Here is a 22,914-nt window from a genome sequence, read left to right on the forward strand (position 1 = left end):
GCAGTTATGACAATATATCTGACACATAGGAGTGCCTTTGGTCTTGCAGCCTCCCCCCCCGCCCCGCCACCACCACACACACACAGATTGGTGCTTTTACACAACTAAAAGGAGAAGCAGCAAAAGCAAGCATATTTTCTTTCTGATGACAGGTATTACTTGGTCTGTAGTAGAGAGCGAGAGCACTCGGATGATGGAGACCCCAAGGACTGCAGCCCCTGTAACTTTGGCAGACAAAGTGCAACAAGCCATGGACCAGTGTGGACAGACTCATGGACACATGCAGAGTCTGAGGAATGGGACAGACTTTGGATGTCCGACTACTTTCCTTTAATACATTGTGCCCCTAGTACCTTTCTTTTTGAGAAATAAAAATGCACGGTCTCTGAAACTGCTTGCCTTACTTGTTGTACCTTCTTCCAAAATTGATATAGGCATTATCTCTCTGACACAAACTTTTCTAGTATCTTAATAAAACAAGAGAATGGCCCAGTGAACAGTGAGATGGAATATAAATACAAAAAAGAGTTCTGCAGAATTACCTGGCATGTATTACATCACAGATATGACACAAAGTTCCTCTAGAGATCCAATGCAATCCTAGTCTATTCAGAATGGTGTCTTCTGGAAGTTTTTCAGTAGTGTACCATTTTAAATACTATGAGATAAATAGCTGTACATTTTGTGAATGGAATAAAAATCCACAATTTAGTATAAGTGGGTAACCAGCTTACAAAGGAGCAGATCCTAAACGTGTTTCATCATTTCAAGAACAAAAAAAGAATGGGACGTCCAGCCATTGCTAAAAAAATAATTCCTATTTTATTTCAGTTCCAGATTATCAAGAGCAAGATATCTTTCTATGGAGAAAGGAAACTGGGTTTGGATTCAGGATTCTTGGTGGCAATGAGCCTGGGGAACCTGTGAGTATTTTGAAATTTCCAACCAGTTTTACATTTTGATCTATTTCCCTGCCTAGAACCACCTGACTGTGCTATCCAAAAAAAGAGAGACCAATATCAGAACCAGTACTGAGCTATACTTAGGTCATGGGGAGAGAGGATCGTGTCTACCAGCTGAGCCCCTTGAGCTGTTTTGCAGCAGCTACTGACCAGAACATTAAACAGATGTTAGCATCTCTGGGCTTCTGCTGATCTAGGTCACACTCAAGCCAAGGCTTCTGATCTCATTACCAGTCCCCTGAGCTGTCTAGCTGTATAAACACAGACTCGTTCAACAAAACTCTGCAGCTCAAAGAGCTCAACATGAAACAAAGGCAGAAGGATGGCGTAGGATTTAATCAGACTAAAATTCTCCATTAATAATATTAGATTGGTTGGTTGGAAGAGGCTCCGTAGTATTTTAGGGAGGGAAATTCTCGGATTGTCTGCCCTCATGGGTGTATTTTTTAGAGACTTCTGCTTTCAGACTTAGATGAATGCATGGAGATGATCCATACTGAGTCTGGCCCAGTATTATCTACTTGGACTGGCACCTGCTCTCCAGAAAAGGCCTTTCCCAGCACTGCTTCTTTTAATTGGAATAATCAGGTTTTGGATTTGGTATGTTCTGCATGCTAGTGTGTGCTCTGCCACTGACAATTTATGTGGTCTCCATACATTTCCTTTCATGAGGATGGACCATGCCAATTTTGCATTCAGTATAATGTTTAACTGTTTCAGTTAGGTTGGATTCTGACATCAAATGCTTTCTCTTCATGCAAGCTAGGATTCAACTTCATTAGTAGGCCTGATGCCAAATTTCATTTGATCCAAATTTTTTTACAATGGATTGGAGGTTCTATCTTCAAGAGATTTCTAGGGACTTAGCCAGGTTATAGTAAACACTTCCCTCTGTTGTTGCTGCAAAGGCCAGGGTGGGACTGGTGTTGGCTCAGTTTGCATTATGTAGCACATTGCTTTGCCTCCTCTGGGCTCAAGCTTGCACAAAGATCCTGGATGGTTGTGCCCATAAGAAATGAGGACTCAAAGACAGAAGATGTTACGTGTAACAGGGACCAGGGATCTTTCCTGATATGCAACACCATTAGAGGAATTCTTATAATTCCTAAATGTGAAAACATCAAGGCTCCTTGCAGAGGAGCCATCAATTTATGAGCATGGTATGCAGGGAAGGAATGCTTGGTTCATGTACAGAGGCTTCCTCTAGGTTCTGGTATATGCCAGATCAGTGATCTTTCCCAGTATGCAGGAACATGTGTGAATCCTGACCCTATAATTGGGATAGTCATAAAAGAGACCAAAAATGTGTTGCTGAAACTATGCATGGGTGTCTCCCGTGCATGGGCTGTCTCCCCCCCTCCCCAATTTTGGGGGGCCAGCTCTCTGGGACAGGGAAGATATTTTCCTCTGCCTTTCCTTTTGCTGTGCAGCCTGTTTCTTCTTGCTGAACCTACTCTTTGCTTTTTAAAATGCAGCTGGCACTACCCTCTGTGCTAATTGCTGTACACACACCACAGTCTGTATTACATGGTTGAGTTGGTTAGAAGATTTTTGGCTATAAAGGATCCTCCTTTTGTAGTATGGATTAGAGAAGACTGCTGAATACCTCTGTGAACAATTCTTATCTCTCACATGCACATATTTTTCACAGATTTACATTGGTCACATTGTGCCATTGGGTGCTGCAGATGCTGACGGTCGCCTGCGATCAGGGGATGAATTGATCTGCGTGGATGGGACACCAGTGGTTGGGAAATCACACCAGCTTGTAGTACAGCTTATGCAACAGGCAGCCAAGCAAGGCCATGTCAATTTAACTGTCAGGCGCAAAGTGGTGTATACAGGTAGGCTGCCATGTGACCATGCAAGTATTTTATTTTTACTCTGGATGAAAGTGAACTACTTTCTGAAGATCAAAAGCCTCCATTCTGGCAAACATAGCAATGCACAGGGTTTCTCTTTTATATTTTGTGTTTCATCTTCAGTTTTTGTTGCTGAGGCTGTTCAAATTTAGAATAAATATAGACTGAATGCTATCAAATTATCATTTTAACTGTTAACACTCAGAGGAACTTGTGGCTACTTTTTCAGGGATGTGGTGGTTTCTTCATTATATTTAGATTTAGCGTTTTAAAAATATTTTCTTTGGGGGCCAGTATAGTTAAATTACACAGTCCTTGAGTAGTCACAGGAGTTACCTTTGGGTATTTACTGCGAGGACGGGATAATAACACCCCACAGTATTTTACTTATTTATATCCTGTTTTCCTCCCCACTGGGAACCCAAAGTAGCTTACAACATCATTCTCCAAACTACCATTTTATGTTCACAACAGTTGTGTGAGGTTCAGCTGAGAGAGCATGAGTGGCCCAAGATCACCCAGCAAGTTTCCCAATCAGAATGGAGATTCAAATTTTAATCTCCCAGATCCCAGAACATGTACTATATCTACTGTATCATGCTGGCTCTCTTAATGTTCATCAAATAAAATTTAATTATGATGGGTTTTGCATTCTGAAAACATCAGATTCACTTTCCAGAATCCATGTAGTTCCATAGGTTTCCTCTGCAGATGCCTGGAAAAATTGGTATTAAAAACCTAAATAAGTCAGTGGTAAAAATCAATGTGAAACCACCAGAATTCACCATCAGAAAAACTAAAACAGTTGTAAAGAATTGGTTTTCAGAGAATATCTTTCTGAATAAATAGTTCTTGGACTTGGGGCTGGTTTCAGAGTTTGGGATTCTCTAAAAACCCTCCTATGCCACACCAACAGCAAGCACCAGATGGAATTTGTATTAGTTAACGCAAACACAGCAATGGAGTAACCTGGTGATCTTTAGTTGTTTCTGCAGTTATGTTATTAAAAGTCTGGTTTCTTTCAAAGACCATTTGACTTAGAGTTACATCTTTCTCAAATAGTTCCAAAAGCAGAGAATGAGGTGCCGTCTCCAGCCTCCTCCCATCACAGCAGCAACCAGCCCGCTTCTCTGACAGAGGAGAAACGCACCCCGCAGGGAAGCCAGAACTCCCTCAATACTGTCAGTTCAGGCAGTGGCAGCACCAGCGGAATTGGAAGTGGAGGAGGTGGTGGGAGTGGAGTGGTCAGCACAGTGGTGCAGCCGTATGACGTGGAAATTCGCCGGGGAGAGAATGAAGGCTTTGGCTTTGTCATTGTGTCTTCGGTTAGCCGGCCAGAAGCTGGAACAACTTTTGGTAAGTCCCAAATATTTTTTAGAATTGGATTGCCTCTATAGCTTCATCTTTGTGGGCCTGACCATATTTTATCCTCATAACTGCTTCTGTGTTATAGAAATACATTGCCTACTTTATCACACTACTGTTTGGCATGTTGAGTGCATATCCTTTTTAATTAAGGCAGTGAAAATGCAGAGGCTTAAATCAGGGATTCCTCAGTTAATTAGGTAGGATTTTCTGCTGTTTGTCCACAGTTTTGGTAACTCACAGGTAATCTCATTTAACTCTACATGTCTGACCAAAAGTGCAGCAAGGGAAAAGTTTAACTCGCCTTGGAGTTCCATCACGGTGTTTACAAAGAGTGTGAGGTGATATGCTACTGTTACAATGAGAAAAGGCCATGCCCCAATAGCAGTAACAGTCCATCAGTGTGCCCTGTTTTAATTAATATGCTTAATTGCAAAAACAGGCTTTAGAAGGTATTTGCCTCCAGGGTCTTGTTCAAAGCTGAATTAGACAAACAGACTGACGTTTTGAACTTTGAATAGGTGGGCTAATGGCAACAACAGTCAACACTGTCAGTCATTGAATCTTTCTCCAGTGACTGAGCCATTGTGGATCTATGTTTAAATCAAGTTGCCTTTATGTGGCAGATGGCAACTGGGGGTAGAGGGTAGTTGAAGAGGGGCCTTAAAAAACAATGAGAAGAATGTATTTTGGAAGCATATGCAAAGCTACAAAGTCCAAAATCCAGTCTAGCAGTTAAAACTATGTTAAAATAGCCTGATCAAAAAATTAAAACTAAGAGTTAATGAAATGATATAGCTCAAAGACTAGAACTCTTGGCATAAAAATAACTTACCTGCTCCATTAAAGCTCAGAAGTCCATTTTAAAGAAAAGCAGGTTTTGCTGCCCTTACAGATTCCAGCCAATTAACTTAGCTTCCATATCTCTTTATGAAGATTTTACTGCCCCCAAGGATGCCCTCTGTTCCTCTTCATCTCAGATTTAGCTGGTGAAAAGGCACCCCTAACTGTTGGTGGGATCTTTACAAGCAGGCAGACTCATGCGGAGAGAGGTGGCCCAGATTGTAGGGGTCTCAGGCCATGAAAGGTTTAAAAGTTTTAAAGGTTAATGCCAGCACTTTGAATTGAACCAGGAAGCAAACTGGTCTCCAGGGCAGCTGTTGAAAGATTGGTTGCATCATATGATGGCAGCATCCAGCCCCAGACACATAGGCAAGTGGCCATATTCTGCTCCAGCTGAAAGATTCAGAGTTGTCTTCAAGAGTAACCCCTTTCTAAAACAAAAACAATTGTATCCATATATTAATTTAACTGGCATTTAGTATTTATCAGTGCATTCCAGTTTCTTAGGAGGCATCCACGTGCTCAGATGTAGGAAAAAATGAGTGAATTATTAGCTTCCCAAGTGATGGTGTTAATTCTGTATCTGATATCTTAGCAAACTATTCTCAGTATCCCCAATGTTTTTAGCATCATAAGCACTCTTTGAAAGTCTGGGAAGCACCATTTAGCTCAAGCTATGGCATTCAGTAGTAAAACAGGGCATTCCAGGCAAGAAAGAGCTCCTATAGTTCCAATGTATCATTTAACATTTACTCATGTTGACATTTCACATTACCAGCATCACATTTTAAAAGATTCTTGCTCCATGTGCTACAATATTTGTGTACAATGTTGGTACACTTAGCAATTTGTGGCTGCAACAACAGTCACCGAAATGCTGGAGTATATGGGACGAGTGCATAGGGCACTACTTCAAGAAAGACAGCAGCCCTGTAGAGTGCCTGCATGGGTAAATATTTTGCCTGTAGCTGCATCGCATGTATATCAGGTCTTAGGCTTGACTTTCATATTGAAGGTTAGGAAATAAGTGTCAAATACATCACGCCTTGTTGATTCAGGATTGGTCTTTCCAGTATCAAAGAAGGTGTAGTTCAAATTAACTCCATCATCCATCAGCGATTGCTGGTTACTGTGCACTTATTTTTGCAATAGCCCAGTTATGCAAGAGAAGCTGCTATAGCAAGTAAGAGAATAGAGAAAAGATGGAAAAGAAATAGGAGAGCTTTTTCGCTCCATGGTTATTAACTGTATCATGGTTTAAGTCTAAATCTGGATAAGTCTGTCCAAAACAATCACAGTGTTGCATTTGAGAGGGGCTTCAACCCCTCTGACTCTCTGATTTGAACTTGCTAAATCCACTCCATTTAATCACAAGCTTTAAAATGTGATGTTTCACTGAAGCATCTCCCAAGTTCCTATTCAAACATAACTATCTACAGCAATGGATTATAAATGCAGTAATTTATAATTAGATTGTAAGAGGGGAATAAGGTGCACTTTCCCCCCTGAGTGATTCCATTAGAATTGACAAGTGGTGAGGTGTTTGTATCCCTTGGCAATCCCCAGAGAAGTGAAAAGTGCAATTGGAATTAAGTACAATAGCCATTTGATCCTAAATGAGTCCTTATCTGCCTTCCCACAATAGCTGTTAAGAGGCCATCTTTGCAGATGATGAAGGAAGGTACAATCATTAAACCAGCCATGGCCCACCAAATTGGTTGCGACTCTTAGGTAAAAAAGACCTAATAGGAAGAGAAAAGTCCTTCCTCGGCAGTCCTTGGCTCCCAATCTGCATACTCCCCCCCCCCCCCACACTCCAAGGCTTAATGAAGTGTTGTGACATCGACTGGAATAGCCTCTTAAAGAAGAGTATTCTAATGGTTCTACCTGTCAAATCTTGTTTGAGTATAAGATGGTGGACGCATTCGTTCTTGAAAGAAGCTTGCTAGATGAGCTGCTTGTAGCTAGAAAATATGTGCTAGGTGAAAACAAATACATGTTTTGACTTGGGGTTTTTTTCCTCCCTGTTCCCATGAAAACTTTTCTCATTCCACATACCGCATGAGATGCTTGCCCTTGGCTACACAGTGCTTGCCTTGTACCGTAGTTTCCCCTTATATTAGTTGTTACATAGGCAGTCTGTGGAGATGGGCCAAGCTAGTTCAAAACTGTGTCAGCCTGAATACTAAGGGAAGAATCATTCACTAAACTGATTATGTTGAGAAGGATGCTTAAAATGATAAAACCTCATCTCATGTGAGACAGTCAGTGTGCCATGCTCACTGTTATAGGTTGCATAACAGTCCATTCTGTCAGTCTCATGGCTTTCCAGTGGTCAGTGGGCATTTCCTTACATTGCCATTTTTAACTCTTCCTTTGTTGTGATCGTTCTGAAACAGTCACACACATATTTCTAAAACTACTAATAAATGTTGTAGTGGAAGTGGATCTTGGGGTGAACAGATTGCTACTAGTTCCTCCTACTTAAAAATGATGCTGGAGTGACAGTTTTGACCATGTACCAAGTTTTGCCAGTTTCCAGTTGCTGTTCTCTATCTTTGTAGCCCATCCTTCCTCTAAAGATCTCAGGGTAGCATACATGGTATGTCCCCACCATTATATCCCCACCGCAATCCTGTGAGCTAGGTTAAGGTGAAAGCCAGTGACTCCTCCAAGTAAGTTTCATAGCTGAGTGGGGATTTGAACCTGGGTGTTCCCCAGTCTTAATCTAACTACTGTTTCACACTGGGCATAAAGAACTGGGAAAACTAAGTAGGATCAATGCATAACGAATCTGGGCACCGAAAGGGCAGAACTTGAAGGCAAAAGCTAAAAATATGTTAGAAATGAGAATTGGGAGTCTCATGTCAAGTTCAATTTGAACCTGGAGTCCAAATATAAAGGACGGGTCAAAGAAGACAGATGAGTACCAGAGTTGATTCCCAAATTAGAGTTGAGCCAGGCAAAGTCATACTGGACTAAAATGGCTGAAGGGATGAGTGAAGAGAGAAGCTCAACCAGTGTCTTGGGCTTCAAAAAAAAGCAGCAGCAGCCTTCAACATACTGGAACCTAGAAGTGAAGAATACAGTGCTGTGGGTGTGCCCTGTTGAAGATAATGCTCATTTCCTTGCTCTGTAAACAGTTATGAGTGAGGACTAGCCGGGGCTGGCCAATGGAGCCCATTGTGATCTATTTGGGATAGTTCATAAATTATGTAACACTTTTTAAATTAAAAATGTTATTTAAGGGAAAAAGTTCTTTAAAAATAGGGTTATAGAAACTGCAGAACAAATCTAAAAAGCAGTGCCTTTCCCAAACCACGCTCATTGTACTTTAAATAATTTTTTTTAGAAAACGCATATAATGACAATGTCAGTGTGCAGTAGTAGTAATACTTAGCATTGGTTTAGCTCTTTCAATGTATTACCATAGTAATAAAAACAACAGCCCTGAAAGATTGGCCAGTGTTAGTATTACATATTACAGATGGGGAGATTGAGAAAGATTGGCTTGTCTCAGGCCACCTAGTAAATCTGTGGTGGAGTTGCATCAAAAGCTTCCCAGATTATTGCTCCATTTCTTAGCCATTACTTACTTATATTAGTCCTCTGCAGATGTACTGTTCCATTCAGATGAACCATGATCTTCATGGTTGTCGTCTTGTGTGAACTGGACAACATGTGGATATTCTACATAGGTACAACTTCCAGTCACGCAAGCCAGAACAGTTTGTGTGGACATAGCAGAACATCTTCAGAAGGCTGTTCAGTTTCATGTATGTGTTGTCCATTAATGGTCAATCCATGCCAAGTAACTGTCCCATGTTCGACTTATTCCCAAATTTTTGAATTTGCTCTGCAATGCTGAAAGTTTACTTTAATTTTTCTAATGACAGGCTTTCAAAATGTGAGAAGTAGGTAACATAACTGAAGCATTTTCTTATAAGTATACCCAAGTCTCTTTGTCAACAAGTTTAATGAATATCTTAGTATATTTTTAAAAAATATTATGAGCATATGTTCCAAAAAAGTTGAGCATGCCACAAGACATGGAGATACATTCCTATTTTTCATATGTGCTTCCATCATTTATTGGGGTTTTGTTTGTAGATATGCTGAATTCTGTTGTGAGGTACCAGAAACAGTTCTAAAAGAGTTCTCTTAAATTTACTGTGCAAGGCCTTTTAAACTCCCTTTCTTTTGTCACATCTCCTCCTGGTTTAGCTAATACTTATAATCCCTCCTTTGCCACAAGTTTACAGTTCCCTCTCAATGCATGATACACAGTCTTGGTGGCAAAGTGTGACTCATATATAGCATATGAGAAATAGGACACTTTGGATCCTCATCTCAGCCATGGCATCATTGGGAATCCTTCAGTGTTTTTCTGCCTTCAGTAACCATAAAGGTACTGGACAGAGAGAAGAGAATTTAAGATGATGATAAAATAAGGATAATAAAATAAAATAAAATAGCATGCTCCAGGGTCATTGTGAAAATGAATGCAGCAAGGGACATAAGCCAGTCAAAGCTGAGTGCTTTTATATCCTATGGATCTCAGTTGGGAAGAGTTAAGCACTACTATAAGGATTGATGGGCCTTAGCATTGACTTTAATTTGGCTGCATCATACCTAAAGAGAAAAAAACCAATAACTTGCTATAAACACCTTACAATTTAGAATCTTGAACGTGGCCCATTGTCTGGAGATACAATGCTCACCATGTAGGTGTTGAATGTCTTGCAAATGAATCAAGTAGCCGTCATGCTCATGTCCATTTTTAACATTAAAGTTGCTATTTTGCTGCGTCAAAAATAAAGAAGGATCAACTAGATTAGGCAGTGATGATGTTGGCAAGAGAGATATCGCATTGATGCCAGATTGGTGGCTGTTTTTTTGTCTTGGTCTAATCAGGAAATAAGTTTCAAAGAAGCTAGTAGTATTTATGAATAAATTAATCTAAATAGCTTCACAGTGCAGATAAATGGGGCCCATTTATCTTTGGGCTGAGATCACAAACAGGGAAGAGTTATCAAATGGTTTCAAGGTAAGTAGCCCTGGAAAACCATGCATTCTAGTCCTATTCCATCTTTAGTAGCTCTTCTCCATGCTTCAAGTAATTCCTTCGTTCTTTGTAGAAAAAAGAAAACCCAGTTCCTTATCGCTTTTACCCATGGCATGTTCATTAATAGAATGGACCTCTATTGATTAAAAAAAAGAACAACAAAACTCTTACTCCTAGTAGGAATAGAACTCTTATCTTTCAAAATGGAGAAAGAACAAAACATTGGCAGAATCTTATAAACTACCTGCTAACAAGTTATTATAAACTAAACAAAGTAAGAGAGAGTTGCATTGCCTTCCAGCAGTTTCAAGTTTGCAATGAAAATCTTCTCTGGTTTTATTTGGGGACTGCTAAGTGCAGCTACAGCCTATTCATCTGATTCTGAGCCAAATTAACTGGAGAGAATTTGTGAGTGTGCGCATGGATTACTGTATGAGCTGTAGAAAATAACCAGGTTGCGAGTTCTAATTTGTGCTCGCAACGTTGATTGCCAATGTTTTGAACACTGGCAGCAAAGCTATCCTTTAATTACTTATGCTTGATGCATTAATTAATTAACCCTTAACCTTCTCTTTCCCTTTTCAACCCTTTTTTTCCTTTCCCCCTTCACCATGTTCCCAACGTATATAAACAATTTTTAAAAAATGCACACGCGCAAAAAAAAATATTCACAATATCAATACAAAAGCAGGCAATGCATGTGTGGCCATGCCTCACAAAATAGGTCGGATTATTGAGGGGAGCCCAGCAGACCGTTGCGGGAAGCTGAAAGTGGGGGACCGGATATTGGCTGTTAATGGATGCTCCATCACCAACAAATCACATTCGGACATCGTCAACCTAATTAAAGAAGCCGGGAATACAGTTACTCTGCGCATTATTCCAGGGGATGGTAAAGTATACATTCTATCTATTTCTCCCCAATGATTGCTTTTTATGGTCCTTCTGAGTTGCTCTGAGCTGCTCACTCTTACACATATTGACTTCTGAGAAGTTCTAAAGCATTGGGCATATTGTGAAGGAAACTCCTCTGTTAACATTCAGCTTTCTTACTATGTTTTGCTTCTCTATAACTATGTAAATGCTCATTTGGGGAAGAGGGGTGAGATGCTACTGGCTCAGAGAAAAGTAGACCATGTTTCCACAAGATAGTGTCTGTAAAAACCAAGTTACCTGAGAGAAATTATCTAGCTGGTACCATGGAATGACTACTGTGTGCTCAGATTAGAATACTGAACTTTGTGCTCAGAATATTTATTTTATTTCTTTAAAACATTTGTTAGGTGCCTTTCTACCTTATGGCACTCAAGGTGACTGACAGCACACATAAAAAAACATTAAAACCTCAATTTAAAAACACTATATAAAACTATCAATAAATAGTAAAATTAATGTGCGCTGGAGGAATTAGCATTCAAGGAGACACAACGAGAAGGGGTAACTGGGATCTCCACCAATGTATACCAGGATTGTTCTCTTAGAGAAACTCTCAAATTAACAGGCAGATGATCCAAAGGAATGGTTTCTTTATTAACAAAGCAATAAAAGGCAAACTCACAGAAAATCATGCACAGCATATTCACAGGGCTAACTAGAAAATCAGAGAGGAATAGAGAGAGAAATTCAAGACATCAGTAGAGGCAGCAGTGTGAGTGGCCAGCGTCTTGCAGTAAGAAAAAGGAGGCTCAGACACATGTCTGAGAGCGTGCATATGGATCCATACACAGCACCTGGCTGGGGGCAGCCCAGTTATATTGCAAAGCATACCCTGGGGCAGAATTACGTCTTCTGCCCCTGAAACAATAGCTTAATGGTTTATCTGGAGATGAAACAATACATTGGGAAAGGCTTGATATCTGAGAGAAACTATAGGTGAGAAAGGTGCTTGATGTCATGCAGTTGCTGGATGGGAAGGGCTTGTCAGGTCCCTGAATAGCCCTGATTGGGATGGTGAGTGAGGGAAGGTTCAGAAAGATGTTGATGAGATAAAGCAGGAACTCCTGGAAGACCTCTTTGTTTCTCTTAAGTCCTTCTCCGGGGCATGGAGGGGCAGTTAGTCAATCTGACACACCTTCTGGTAATTTTACAACTCCAGCTGGGGTTAGCATCTGTTCTGGCTGGTTTATGATATTCCAGATTCATAAACTGTCCTCTCTCATGTACCCACCAACCAAGCTTCCTTGGCTGATGAGACAGACAGGAAGGCCTCTCCTTGTGATTTTAAATCAAGGGCAAGAATGTATGGGAGAAAACACCCCAGTTCCAAGCCACATAAGGGCTTTAAAAGTGAGAAAAAACACCTTGAATTAGTTTCAGGAGCAGATTGGCAGCTAGTGTAGCTGCTATAATATTGGGGACACATGGTCATGGTACTTGGCTCCAACCAGCCATCTAGCCACAGCACTCTGTACTAGCTGCAGCTTCCAAATACTCTTCAAGGTAGTCCAAGTAGACTATATTTCAGTAGTCCAGTTGAGATGTAACAAAGGCATGGATCATTGTGGTTAGATTCAACGGAACCAGGAATAGGTGCAGCTGGACCAGGAGTAGGTGTAGCCAAAGTTGGGCAAATGCATTCCAAGCAATAGCAGCCACCAAGCTGGGAACCTAACTTTTCAAGAGTGTAACCTCTCCCAAGACAAGAGAATTCTGACATTGCTGGTTAGCCTTTATACTAACCCAGAGAAGCTTTGTCTTGCCAGGACTAACATTCAGCTTATTCACCCTTATTCTGTCCGTTACTGACTCCAAGCACTGATTCAAAATAGCAACAGCGTCCTTGGAGTTAGATAGAAAAGAAAGGTAGAGCATATTGGTAGAGCATATAAAGGTAGAGCATATCATCTACATATTGGTGACATCACAGCCCGAACCTCCTGATGACCTCTCCCAGTGGCTTCACATAAATATTAAATAGCATGGGGGATAAAATCAAGCCCAGCATCAGCCAGTAGCCGAGGGGCAGGAGTTCCCCAGCACCACCTTCTGGGGGATCGATTACCCAGATAGGGCAGTGTCCCTTAGCCTCATCTCTGAGAGGCAACTCAATAAAAAACCATGGTTGATAATAGAAAATAATAGATTCAGAGCTTGGCTTCCTACTTTTTATCTTCACAGTTTTCCTGTTCTTGTTCCCTGATGTGTGCAAGACATCTGGGTTCTGTTTTTCAGAGGGTCGCCAGGCGTTTATTTATTTATGCTATTTATAGTCTGCCTTTTTCTTTGAGACTCAAGGTGGATTACACATTGTAAGTCTATGCGATCAACAGTTTGGACATTCAATAAACAATGCAATTGGGTATACATGGCAGAAATTTGTAAAGAAGCATACAGTTCAAATACAGAAATGCAGAGATGAAACACTGCTGAAACGAAACATAAGTAATTTGGCGTAACGTATTAAAAAGATGTGGAAACTAGCCGGCAGGATTGTATCTACATCAGCAAAGAGTATCCAATAGTATAGTCTACAGACCTTGTCTTTTTATCTCTCTGAACCATTTTCTAACAGCACAGCCCTATTGCTTGAATAAAAAGTTCTCCTAAATAATTCAGTTTTGCATAGTTTACAGAAAGCCAAGAGAGTGGGAGCTTTCTGGACCTCTTCAGGTAGGCCATTTCATAAGGTAGGGGCCACCACAGGGAATGTGTGTACGCAGACAACTGTTGATCTTGCCCATCTTCATGGTGGTATCTGCAGCAGGCCTGGTTCGGTGAGCAGAGCTGCCATGGCAGAGCATAGGGAGAGGTAGTTTTGTAGATATGAGGGACCATGAAGGGCTTTGTATGTGATGGTCAGAACCTTGAACTGAGCCTTGTAACTGATGAGTATCCAGTAGAGTGACTGCAGAATGGGAGTAGTATGCATACTCTGCCTAGCTCCTGATAACAGTTGAGCAGCAGCATTCTATACCAGCTGGATTCTCTGGGTTGACTTTGAAGGGAGACCTTTATAGAGTGTATTACAATAGTCTAGTCTCAACGTCTCTGTGGTCAGATCAGCTGTGTCAAGATAGGGGGCCATCTTCCAGGCTAGTATGAGGTATGAGAAGGCCTTATTTGCAGCTGCATTTACTTGCTTCTCTAGCAGCAATTCTGGATCCAGTATAACCCCTGGGGTCTTTAACCCATCAAAAGTGGGAAACATATTTCACCTGATGTCTTACCTTTTGGTATTAGGAATATCTACCACCAAAAGGCGCATAGCTGGACATGTAAGACTTCAGTTTGAGCATATGTCATCAAAGCATTGGTAAACTGCAGCCCTATGTCATCGTGAAGGCACCATTAGTTCAACCAGTAGTCTTGATTTAGCATATGTTTTTAGTATCCATTGGAGCATAGCTTCAGCCTTTGAGATTTACTAGATTATTGTGACTCTCTCAGCATTCCCACAACTAATATCACTGGAAAAGCTGACATTTTTAAACAGCCATTTTCTAGCATGGCTTCTCAATATTTGTGTCTGTATGAGAGAAAAAGAAGTGCATATAGGAGGGTAGTCATAATTTAAAGGCACAGAAATGGAGGAAGACACTTATTTCCTCTAATGATCACAAAGTGGTTCATTGGAGGTGTTGTACAGTTCTGTGAACAATCAACCCATAACCACTGTATCCTTTTAGTCTGCTGGTTTGCAATTTACTTGTTCAAATGAAAAGATTACTTGCAGTATTTAGCTTGATTCAAAGAAGTGGATTGTCATGAAAAATTAATACATGTATGCAAATAAATTCTGAAATCACACTTAATAGATCTGTGTGTGTAGGTTTCATACCTTGCATTTCCTTTGACACCATGCATAGGAGCTGTATTCCTTCTACAACAAGCTCAGGATCAGTTGGGGAAAAATTAATTGCGAAGATAATGCCCCTCCATTGCATTAAAGCTATCAATCACATCCTCTTCTTATGAAACCTCTTCCTTTCTAATTTGCAATTTTAAAATACCATCACTAAATCTAATTTGCATCTTACATAGTTTGAATCAGTGTTTGTCCTGAAGGGATGGTTGTACAGGTAGAGTTAGGATGCTGGTTTCTCCTCTTACCTTTACTCTGTGTATATAATCCTGGAAGTTTTACATGGGCAAAGAAAAGTAAGGAAGCAAAAGGGATACAAAATACCACCATTTTTAAAAGTTGTTGAAAATAAGCCTTTTCTCTGCAAATTGTCAGAAGATTTTATAAAGGTTTTTCTTTAGTACTCATTGTTTAGTTTCACGAGATGCTTCCAAAATAATAACTTTGTTGACTCAGGACAGAGATCAAGGCATAAACTTTGAAACAGACAGCATTTTCATTCAGTGGGTTCATTCATTGTGTCAGAACTGCAAGCCTGCTCTGTGCACTTTTGTTTTAGAGGCCAGTCTTTTACTCTAATGCATTACAGCTTCCTAAAACATACAGCAAGTAGTTTGTTTCAGGATATAACGATGCTACAGAAAACATACTAATACTCAGGTGTTGATTTGTTCCTTATTCTCAAGATGGGTAGCCGTGTAGCAGTAGAAAAGAGCAAGAGCTTTTGTGAGCCACAGCTCACTTCTTCAGATACCAGATACACTTCTTCAGGTGGCCTACCACAAATTTTGTTAGTCTTATAGGCTCTACTGAACTCTTGCTCATTCCTTATTCTCTTCACTCAGGATGATATCAGGAGAGTAATGAATTTGTACATTATTCTCCAGCACTGATTGCAGGACAGTTAAGGAGTCTATAACGATTAAATTGATGTTGCTTATCCTGACCCATGGTAACTCTTCTGTAAACCCCCAATGTAACAACATAGAAACTGCCACATCTGACTTTTTCTAAGTTAGTTATTATGACTTTTAAAACACAAGCTCTCTTCATATAGAAAACTAGTACGCCAGGGAAAAGTTAGGCTTATACTGTTGTCCCTGGAGTGTGAACTGTCCATAAAGATGGAGAAAGCAGTTGACGTGTGACAGGGGAGACATTCCGTCATGGAATCTTTCCATTCGTCTGCAGTTTAAGTAGTATAGTTCAAAGAGAACTAATAATGTGACATTTCTCCACATGCTTGCTCTTTTGGTGCTTCCAGACTCTACATGAATCTTGTCGACACTTATAGATGGGTAATACATTTTTATTCTAGCTTAAATTTTCATGAACTAGAGTCCATTTTGTTAGATGCATGCAGTGTGCTGTAGTCCGTGAACATTTATGCTAGAATAAAAATGTATTAGTTCCTGTGGTCCCCAGTGCTTTTTTTTTATGTGCCCTCTAGCGGATGTTGTTGGGAGGTTTGGGGTTGGATGCCACCAGTATGTTAATGACACCCAACTCCACCTTCTGCTTGATAAGCAACCAAAAGCAGATCTCTCTTCCTTGGCTCAAGGCCTGGATGCTGCGATGAAGTGGCTGAGGGGTAGCTGGCTGAAGTTAACTCCTTTGAAAACTCAGACTGTGTGGCTGGGAAGGACTCCGGCTATGGGTAATTTGTCACTCCCATTACTCAATGGAGCCAGATTTCTGCTGCAGACTCTGTGAAGAGTTTGAGAGAGTTGGCTTGATCCTAAGCTTTCCATGGACAAAAAGGTGAACATGGTGGCTAAAACAGCATTTTCCCATCTTCACCAGGCCCTGCAACTTCCCCTCTCATTTAGACTACTGCAACTCATTTTATGTACAGCTACCCTTGAAGATACTCTGGAGACATCAGGTGGTGCAGAATGCGGCTGCTAGATAGTTGACCAAGTCACCATGGTCAGCTCATACAACTTCATTGAAGCAACTTCATTGATTATCAGTTAGCCTCTGGATCCAATTCAGGGTGTTAGTCCTCACATTTAAAGCCCTTCATGATCTGGGACCCTCTCCCATTATGAAACCCCCCCCCCCCCGCCGCCTACTTTGTTCATCTTCGCAGGGCTTCCTGGTGGTTCCTGAACCTGGGGTGGCATGACTTTCTTCCACCAGGAAGAGAGTCTTTATGATTGTGGTGCCCTCCCTTGGAAATGCACTGTTGGAAGGTACTCCTGATCAGCAGGACCAGTTGATGATTCAGAAACTCTGAGGCAGAACTATTCAGGCGTGCTTTTGCTATTTAATATTCTTCTGTGAGGAAGAGCAAATTGCTGTGCAGTTTATCTACCTGCAATTTTTAATTGATTCACAGGATTTTATAAGCTGGGGTGGGACTAGAGTGGTTTTTAATTATTTGTCTTGAAATGTTTTATTGTAATGTTATTGAATATTATATTTTTGTATTGGTTTTAGCTGTTGTGATTTTTTTGAATCGCTTTGAGATCTTGATTGAAGAGAAGTGGTATTTAAAAACTGAATAAATAAATAAATATAGTTAGAGCCAAAGTATGTTGAACTTCAGAGCAAGACATCAACAAAAGGCAGTAGAAAAGAGCCCATTGTTTGCATAACTGAAACTATAAAACTTAACATTATTGATAATTGACATGTTGATTAATAATCAATAAAGTTCCCACAGCCCAAACACTGGTTGTCGTGTGTCCTTTATTAGGAAATGATACACACAGACAAAAATCTCTCAATAAGTGTTAAATATACACAGGATGAGGGGTGTGACCCTCCCCCCCAAATCTGGGTGATCTTGATCTGGGTTTCATGTTTTTTAAAAAAATCCAGGATTCCTGAAATCTAGGTTGGATTCTCTGATCCAGGTTAGAGAACCCCAGTTTTAACTGGCCATTATTTCCTATGAGGAAAATGTTCGGGGGTGGGGGGCTGGAGAGTAATTTTTAAGCATTTTCTACCAAATTTGCAGGAAACCTACTCCCAACTGTCCCCTAAAGTACCCCCAAAGCTTGGGGTCCAATTCTGTGAGCAACTGAAGCTGCCCTCAGCCGCTCTCCATTGTGTCTTATGGAGGAAACATTTCCAAGCCTTTTAAATTTCACCCCCCCCCCCCCCGCTTGGAATTCTCTAGTTTTTGCAGGCACAAAAAGGTTGGGGAATCCTGCCTTAACTGGAAGGCTTTCTTTTTCTTTCTTTTTTAAAATAAAAGAACCTTATTGCTTTTATACTGAGCCAAATTTGGCTCTGAGGCCGAAAGCCACAGATCTCTTTGTCAGATGCTTCTGGAAGGGAGAGCTGTGGTTATCGAAGGCTCATACTGCATTGGAATTGGATGGTCTAGCTGTTTGGCTGCTACAAACTAACAGGGCAAACTCCTTTGAAGCCAACTGATACACACACTAAAAGGAGACGTTTACATATACTAGCAAAGGAATGTTTTGATTGCACCCTCCCCCTCCCCCCCCCCCTAATTGCCTCTTCCATTTGTTTTGTTGGGGTTTGTGATTTTACTTACTGCTTTTTATTTATTGATGGTGGGGGGGGGAGGTGTTATCTTGTCCTTTCTCCAAGGAATTCAGGATGGCATATATTGTTTTCCCCTCATCCTGTTGTTCTTACCACAACCCTATGGGGTAAATTAGGCTAAAAGAAAAAATGGCATGGAGAATGGAGATTTGAACCTGGATCTCCCAGATGCTAGTCTGACATTCTAGCTGCTATAGCACACTGGCTCTTTCAAGGCTGATATTGGCTGCCAAATGATTACTTTTTTCTTGGGGAATTTTGTTTTTAATGGTGTAAGCCACTACATTATTAATAGAAAAGTGGAACAGAGATATTTTGAATAATTTTTTTCTACAGTATTTTACAGTGCAGTCCCAAGCAGAGATAGGGAAGCTGCGAGTTTAGTAGCAAATGTGTTCAACAGCTGAACATATTGTCAGCTGTCGAACACATGCGTGTTTGGCTGCTAATGAATGGCTGCTGAATGGAAACTGCCTCCAAAACTTATTACTGAGTCCTTGCCTTGCAGGGAACTAGTGAGAGGTTTGGAGGCAGAAGTTAAAAGCTGTCTCTCAGCTGACTCTTAGTTGGGTTTTGGTGGCTGTAATAACCTATTCCCATAAATAGATGCAAACAGATAGCAAACAGCTGTACAACCCTCTGATTGACCAGCTTCTTGATAACCACTGGTGAATGGAAATGTGAACCAAACCAGCAGGTGTTCAAGCATTCCTAAGTTCCACCCTTCTAAGTCATCTTTCAGTGGACTTAGAAAGGTATAGACCTCCTCATACACTAGGGAGTACACCTGTTCAGTCTGGGATTCCCACCCTGTGTTAGAGGTAACACAATCACACCAAAGTTGTATGTTCTCCTTAAGTTTTGCATGTGCAGTATCTGATGTGGCTCACATGTGTCCTTTGTGCCATTTCCCCAGCCTGAAACAGTCTGTGGGCAGCATTGTTGGGCCTGATAAGAAAACTCATGTATCCCACAAAGCATGTGGGTTTCCCCAAGTAGTGGCCCTTGGGATCATTTCTGGCTGGGAAAACGGCACACTAGGAAAAGCTGAAGCCCTTCTTCATGTGCACAATGGTGTTTATCCAACTGCCTTTATATTAAAAAAACCCACTCTTGATCCAAAGGTCTCTATTCTGTCTTTGACCTCCTTGACCTCTCTTCCATCTCTGGTACAGTTGTTCACTCTCTCCTACTTGAATCCCTTCTCACCTTAGGTTTTCATAACTCTGTTCTCAGCTTCCTTTCTTCCTACCTATCTAATCATTCATTTATTGTTTCTGTAGGCGAAGCTTTTCTTCTGCTTTCCCTCTCTGTTGGGGTTCCCTCAGGCATCTTTCTTATCATCAAAGGCCTCCATTACATTTACCTCTCTTTTTATCTCTCTGCTCTTGTACCCTGTTCTTCTGTGCCTTTGACCTTTCTTCCTTTAACTCTACTACTCTAGCCATCCAAATTATTAGTGCTGCTGACTCAAATGACTTTGCCCTTTCTCTTTTTCTGCTTACTTGCCTGAAACTGCCTCATAGAAAACCTGTGATGCCATTTCTCTCACTTCCTTAAAATACCTCCTAAAACCTACTTTTTCATGATATCTTTGGCATAACCTGTCTCCTACTAAGACTAAGCTGAAGTACATGTTACTGGAATGAATGCATTATCTCCACTTTTTCCACTTTTGTAGGCTCCTTTATTTCAAATTTTAGACTGTAGACTCTTTAGGGTAGAGATCTGTCATCTTGTATTCTGTGAAGTGCTATGTACGTTGAGGGATAATAACACCATTAATGCTAATGTGAGGCCCAGTCTTATGTGCAATATTTATGATGGCTTATTCACATCAGGCATGCTTGAGACATAATTTTAACGAAGTACAATTTGGACAAACCATGGCTTGCAATTATGACCAAATCATCAAAATGTAGCATGAAACAACACTTCATGCTTTGAGGGATGATATCCTGGGATTCTGATTAGAGTTGCGAATCTCCAGGTGGAGCATGGAGGTCTCACGGAATTACAGTTGATCTTCTGATATAGAGATCAGTTTCCCTGGAGACTATGGCAGCTTTGGAGGGGGGACTCTATGGCATCACACCCCAGTGCTGAGTCCCCTGCCCAAACTCCCCTGGTCCTAGTTAAACCTTCAAAATAATATGGTCTGTTGTAAGCCTGCTATTGAGTTTTTAACTGAGAGTATTGGGTCAAAACATTTTAAATAAATATACTTATTATTTAAAAGATGTTAAGATCAGGAGTCCAGCCAAAACTGCTTTCCTTGACTTATGCTCCTATTCATGAATGTTGAAGGAGCCTTCTGTGTTTAGTGATCTTTGACTTGTATTGCAAAGTATTTGTATTATTTCAGTGTAATATCTCTTTGTCCTCTCTGTCTGTGACTCATTTACTCTTATTACCATGTAATCAGCTTGACTACAGTGATTTTTGTCAGTGGCATCATATTGCTACATCAGGCATGGTGATGTCATAGAACCTGTAAAAGGTGTTCACCATGGCCAATCAGGCTGAATGGGCAGTGTGGACAAATGAAGACGAACTGTGAGTCCAAAGGTGGGTCCAATGCTGAAAAACATTTTCAGGTTAGAAAATGAAAGCGTGCTGAGCAATGTTGAAATTATTCAACATGATGAATAGTTTTGCAATAATTTGACTAATTGTTCCACTATGTATGTGTTATGTGCCATCAAGTCTCTTCCGATCTATGGTGACCCTATGAAAGAAAGACCTCCAAAATGTCCTATCATTAACAGCCTTCCTCAGATCTTGCAAACTAGTGGACATGGCTTCCTTTATTAAGACCAGACATCTTTTGGGTCTTCCCCTTTTCCTACTGCCTTCCACTTTTCCTAGCATTATTTTTTTCCCATGAGTCTTGTCTTCTCATGATGTGACCCAAATAACCTTAGTCTTGTCATTTTAGCTTTGAGGGAGAATTCAGGCTTGATTTGATCTAGAACCCACTTTTTTGTTTCTTTAGCCATCCATGGTATCCATAAAACTCTCCTCCAGCACCACATTTTAAATGAATCAATTTTCTTCCCGTCAGCTTTCTTCACCATCCAGCTTTCACATTCGTACATAATAATGAGGAATACCATAGTTTGGATTATCTTTATCTTGGTTCCCAAAGAGACAACCTTATCCTTAAGGCCCTTTTCAAGTTCCTTCATGGCTGTTCTTCCAAGTTTCAGTCTCCTTCTGATGTCGTGGTTGCAGTATCCCTTTTGGTTGATTGAACCAAGGAATAGAAAATCTTTAACCATTTCAATTTCCTCACTGTCAACTTTAAAATTTTCTAATACCTCCATAGTTATTACTTTTGTCTTCTTGATGTTCAGCTGTAATCCTACTTTGGCACTTTCTTCTTTTACCTTCTTTAGTAATCACTTTAAGTTCTCACTATTTTCTGCCAGTAACGTAGTGTCATCTGCATATCTCAAATTGTTAATGTTCCTTCCACCAATTTTCACTCCACCTTCTTCTAGATTTATTCCAGCTTTCCTTATGATATGTTCTGCATAGAGGTTGAAAAGGTAGGAAGATAATATGCATCCTTGTCTGACACCTTTGCCAAATGGAAACCATTCTTTATTCCCATATTCTATTCTGACAGTAGCCTCTTGTCCAGAGTGTAGGTCGTGCATCAACACAATCAGATGTTGTAGCATACTTATTTCTGTTAACATCATCCATAGCTTTTCATGATCTACACAGTCAAAAGCTTTGCTGTAATCTATAAAATGCCCTAAACTGGATAGCCCAGGTGAATCTGATCTCATCAGAGCTCAGAAGCTAAGCAGGTTTGGCATTGGTTAATAATTGGATGGGAGACCTCCAACTAAGACCAGGGTTGCAGAGGCAGGCCATGGCAAAGCACTTTTGTTAGTCTCTTGCCATGACAACCCCAGCAGTCACCATAAGTCAACTCTGACTTGAGGGCACTCACCACCACTCCAATCTATAAAACACAGGCTGATTTTCTTCTGAAATTCCCTAATATCTATTAGCCATCATAAATTTGCAAAGTGATCTCTAGTGCCTCTTCCTTTTTTCTTTTTTATTTATTTCAAATTTGTATTCTGCCCTCCCCGCAAGCGGGCTCAGGGCGGATACCAACATATTAAAAATACAATTAAAATGCAATAAAAAATCCAGCTTTTAACAGCTGGAATTCTCATTCCATATATGGTAAGAGTCTTTGCTGTAGAATTTTGATCATCACTTTGCTTGCATGAGAAATTAATGTGATGGTCCAGTAGTTGCTGCACTTTTTGGCATTCCCTTTTTTCGGAAGTGGAATGTAGATTGAGCGTTTCCAATCTGTGGGCCACTATAGAAATTAATATCAAAATAAGAGGATATTGGTCTCAGCCCTCATTAGGAGTTGTATCTTATTTTTAGAAAACAATTCCTTGCCCTTTCTAGTTAAATTGTGAAATTAAAGAGAGACCCAGTTTGGCGTAGTGGTTAAGAGTG

At 40.5% G+C, this 22,914-nt stretch overlaps 1 protein-coding gene across 20 annotated transcripts in view; it reads left to right on the top strand.

Annotated features, from left to right (window-relative positions):
- The window catches only part of MAGI1 (membrane associated guanylate kinase, WW and PDZ domain containing 1), a 592,830-nt gene that overhangs the window by 550,062 nt on the left and 19,854 nt on the right, over nt 1–22,914 (top strand). For 8 of the 20 annotated variants that reach the window (XM_054975185.1, XM_054975187.1, XM_054975192.1 and 5 more), the window contains 4 exons: nt 832–923; nt 2,614–2,806; nt 3,887–4,180; nt 10,786–10,989. In XM_054975185.1, coding sequence (XP_054831160.1) covers nt 832–923; nt 2,614–2,806; nt 3,887–4,180; nt 10,786–10,989 — 783 coding nt within the window. The remainder of the gene's footprint in view (nt 1–831; nt 924–2,613; nt 2,807–3,886; nt 4,181–10,785; nt 10,990–22,914) is intronic. The other 12 variants (XM_054975188.1, XM_054975190.1, XM_054975202.1 and 9 more) reach the window with 3 other exon arrangements.

This window comes from Eublepharis macularius, chromosome 4 (assembly GCF_028583425.1).
Source record: "Eublepharis macularius isolate TG4126 chromosome 4, MPM_Emac_v1.0, whole genome shotgun sequence".
Lineage (NCBI taxonomy): Eukaryota > Metazoa > Chordata > Lepidosauria > Squamata > Eublepharidae > Eublepharis > Eublepharis macularius.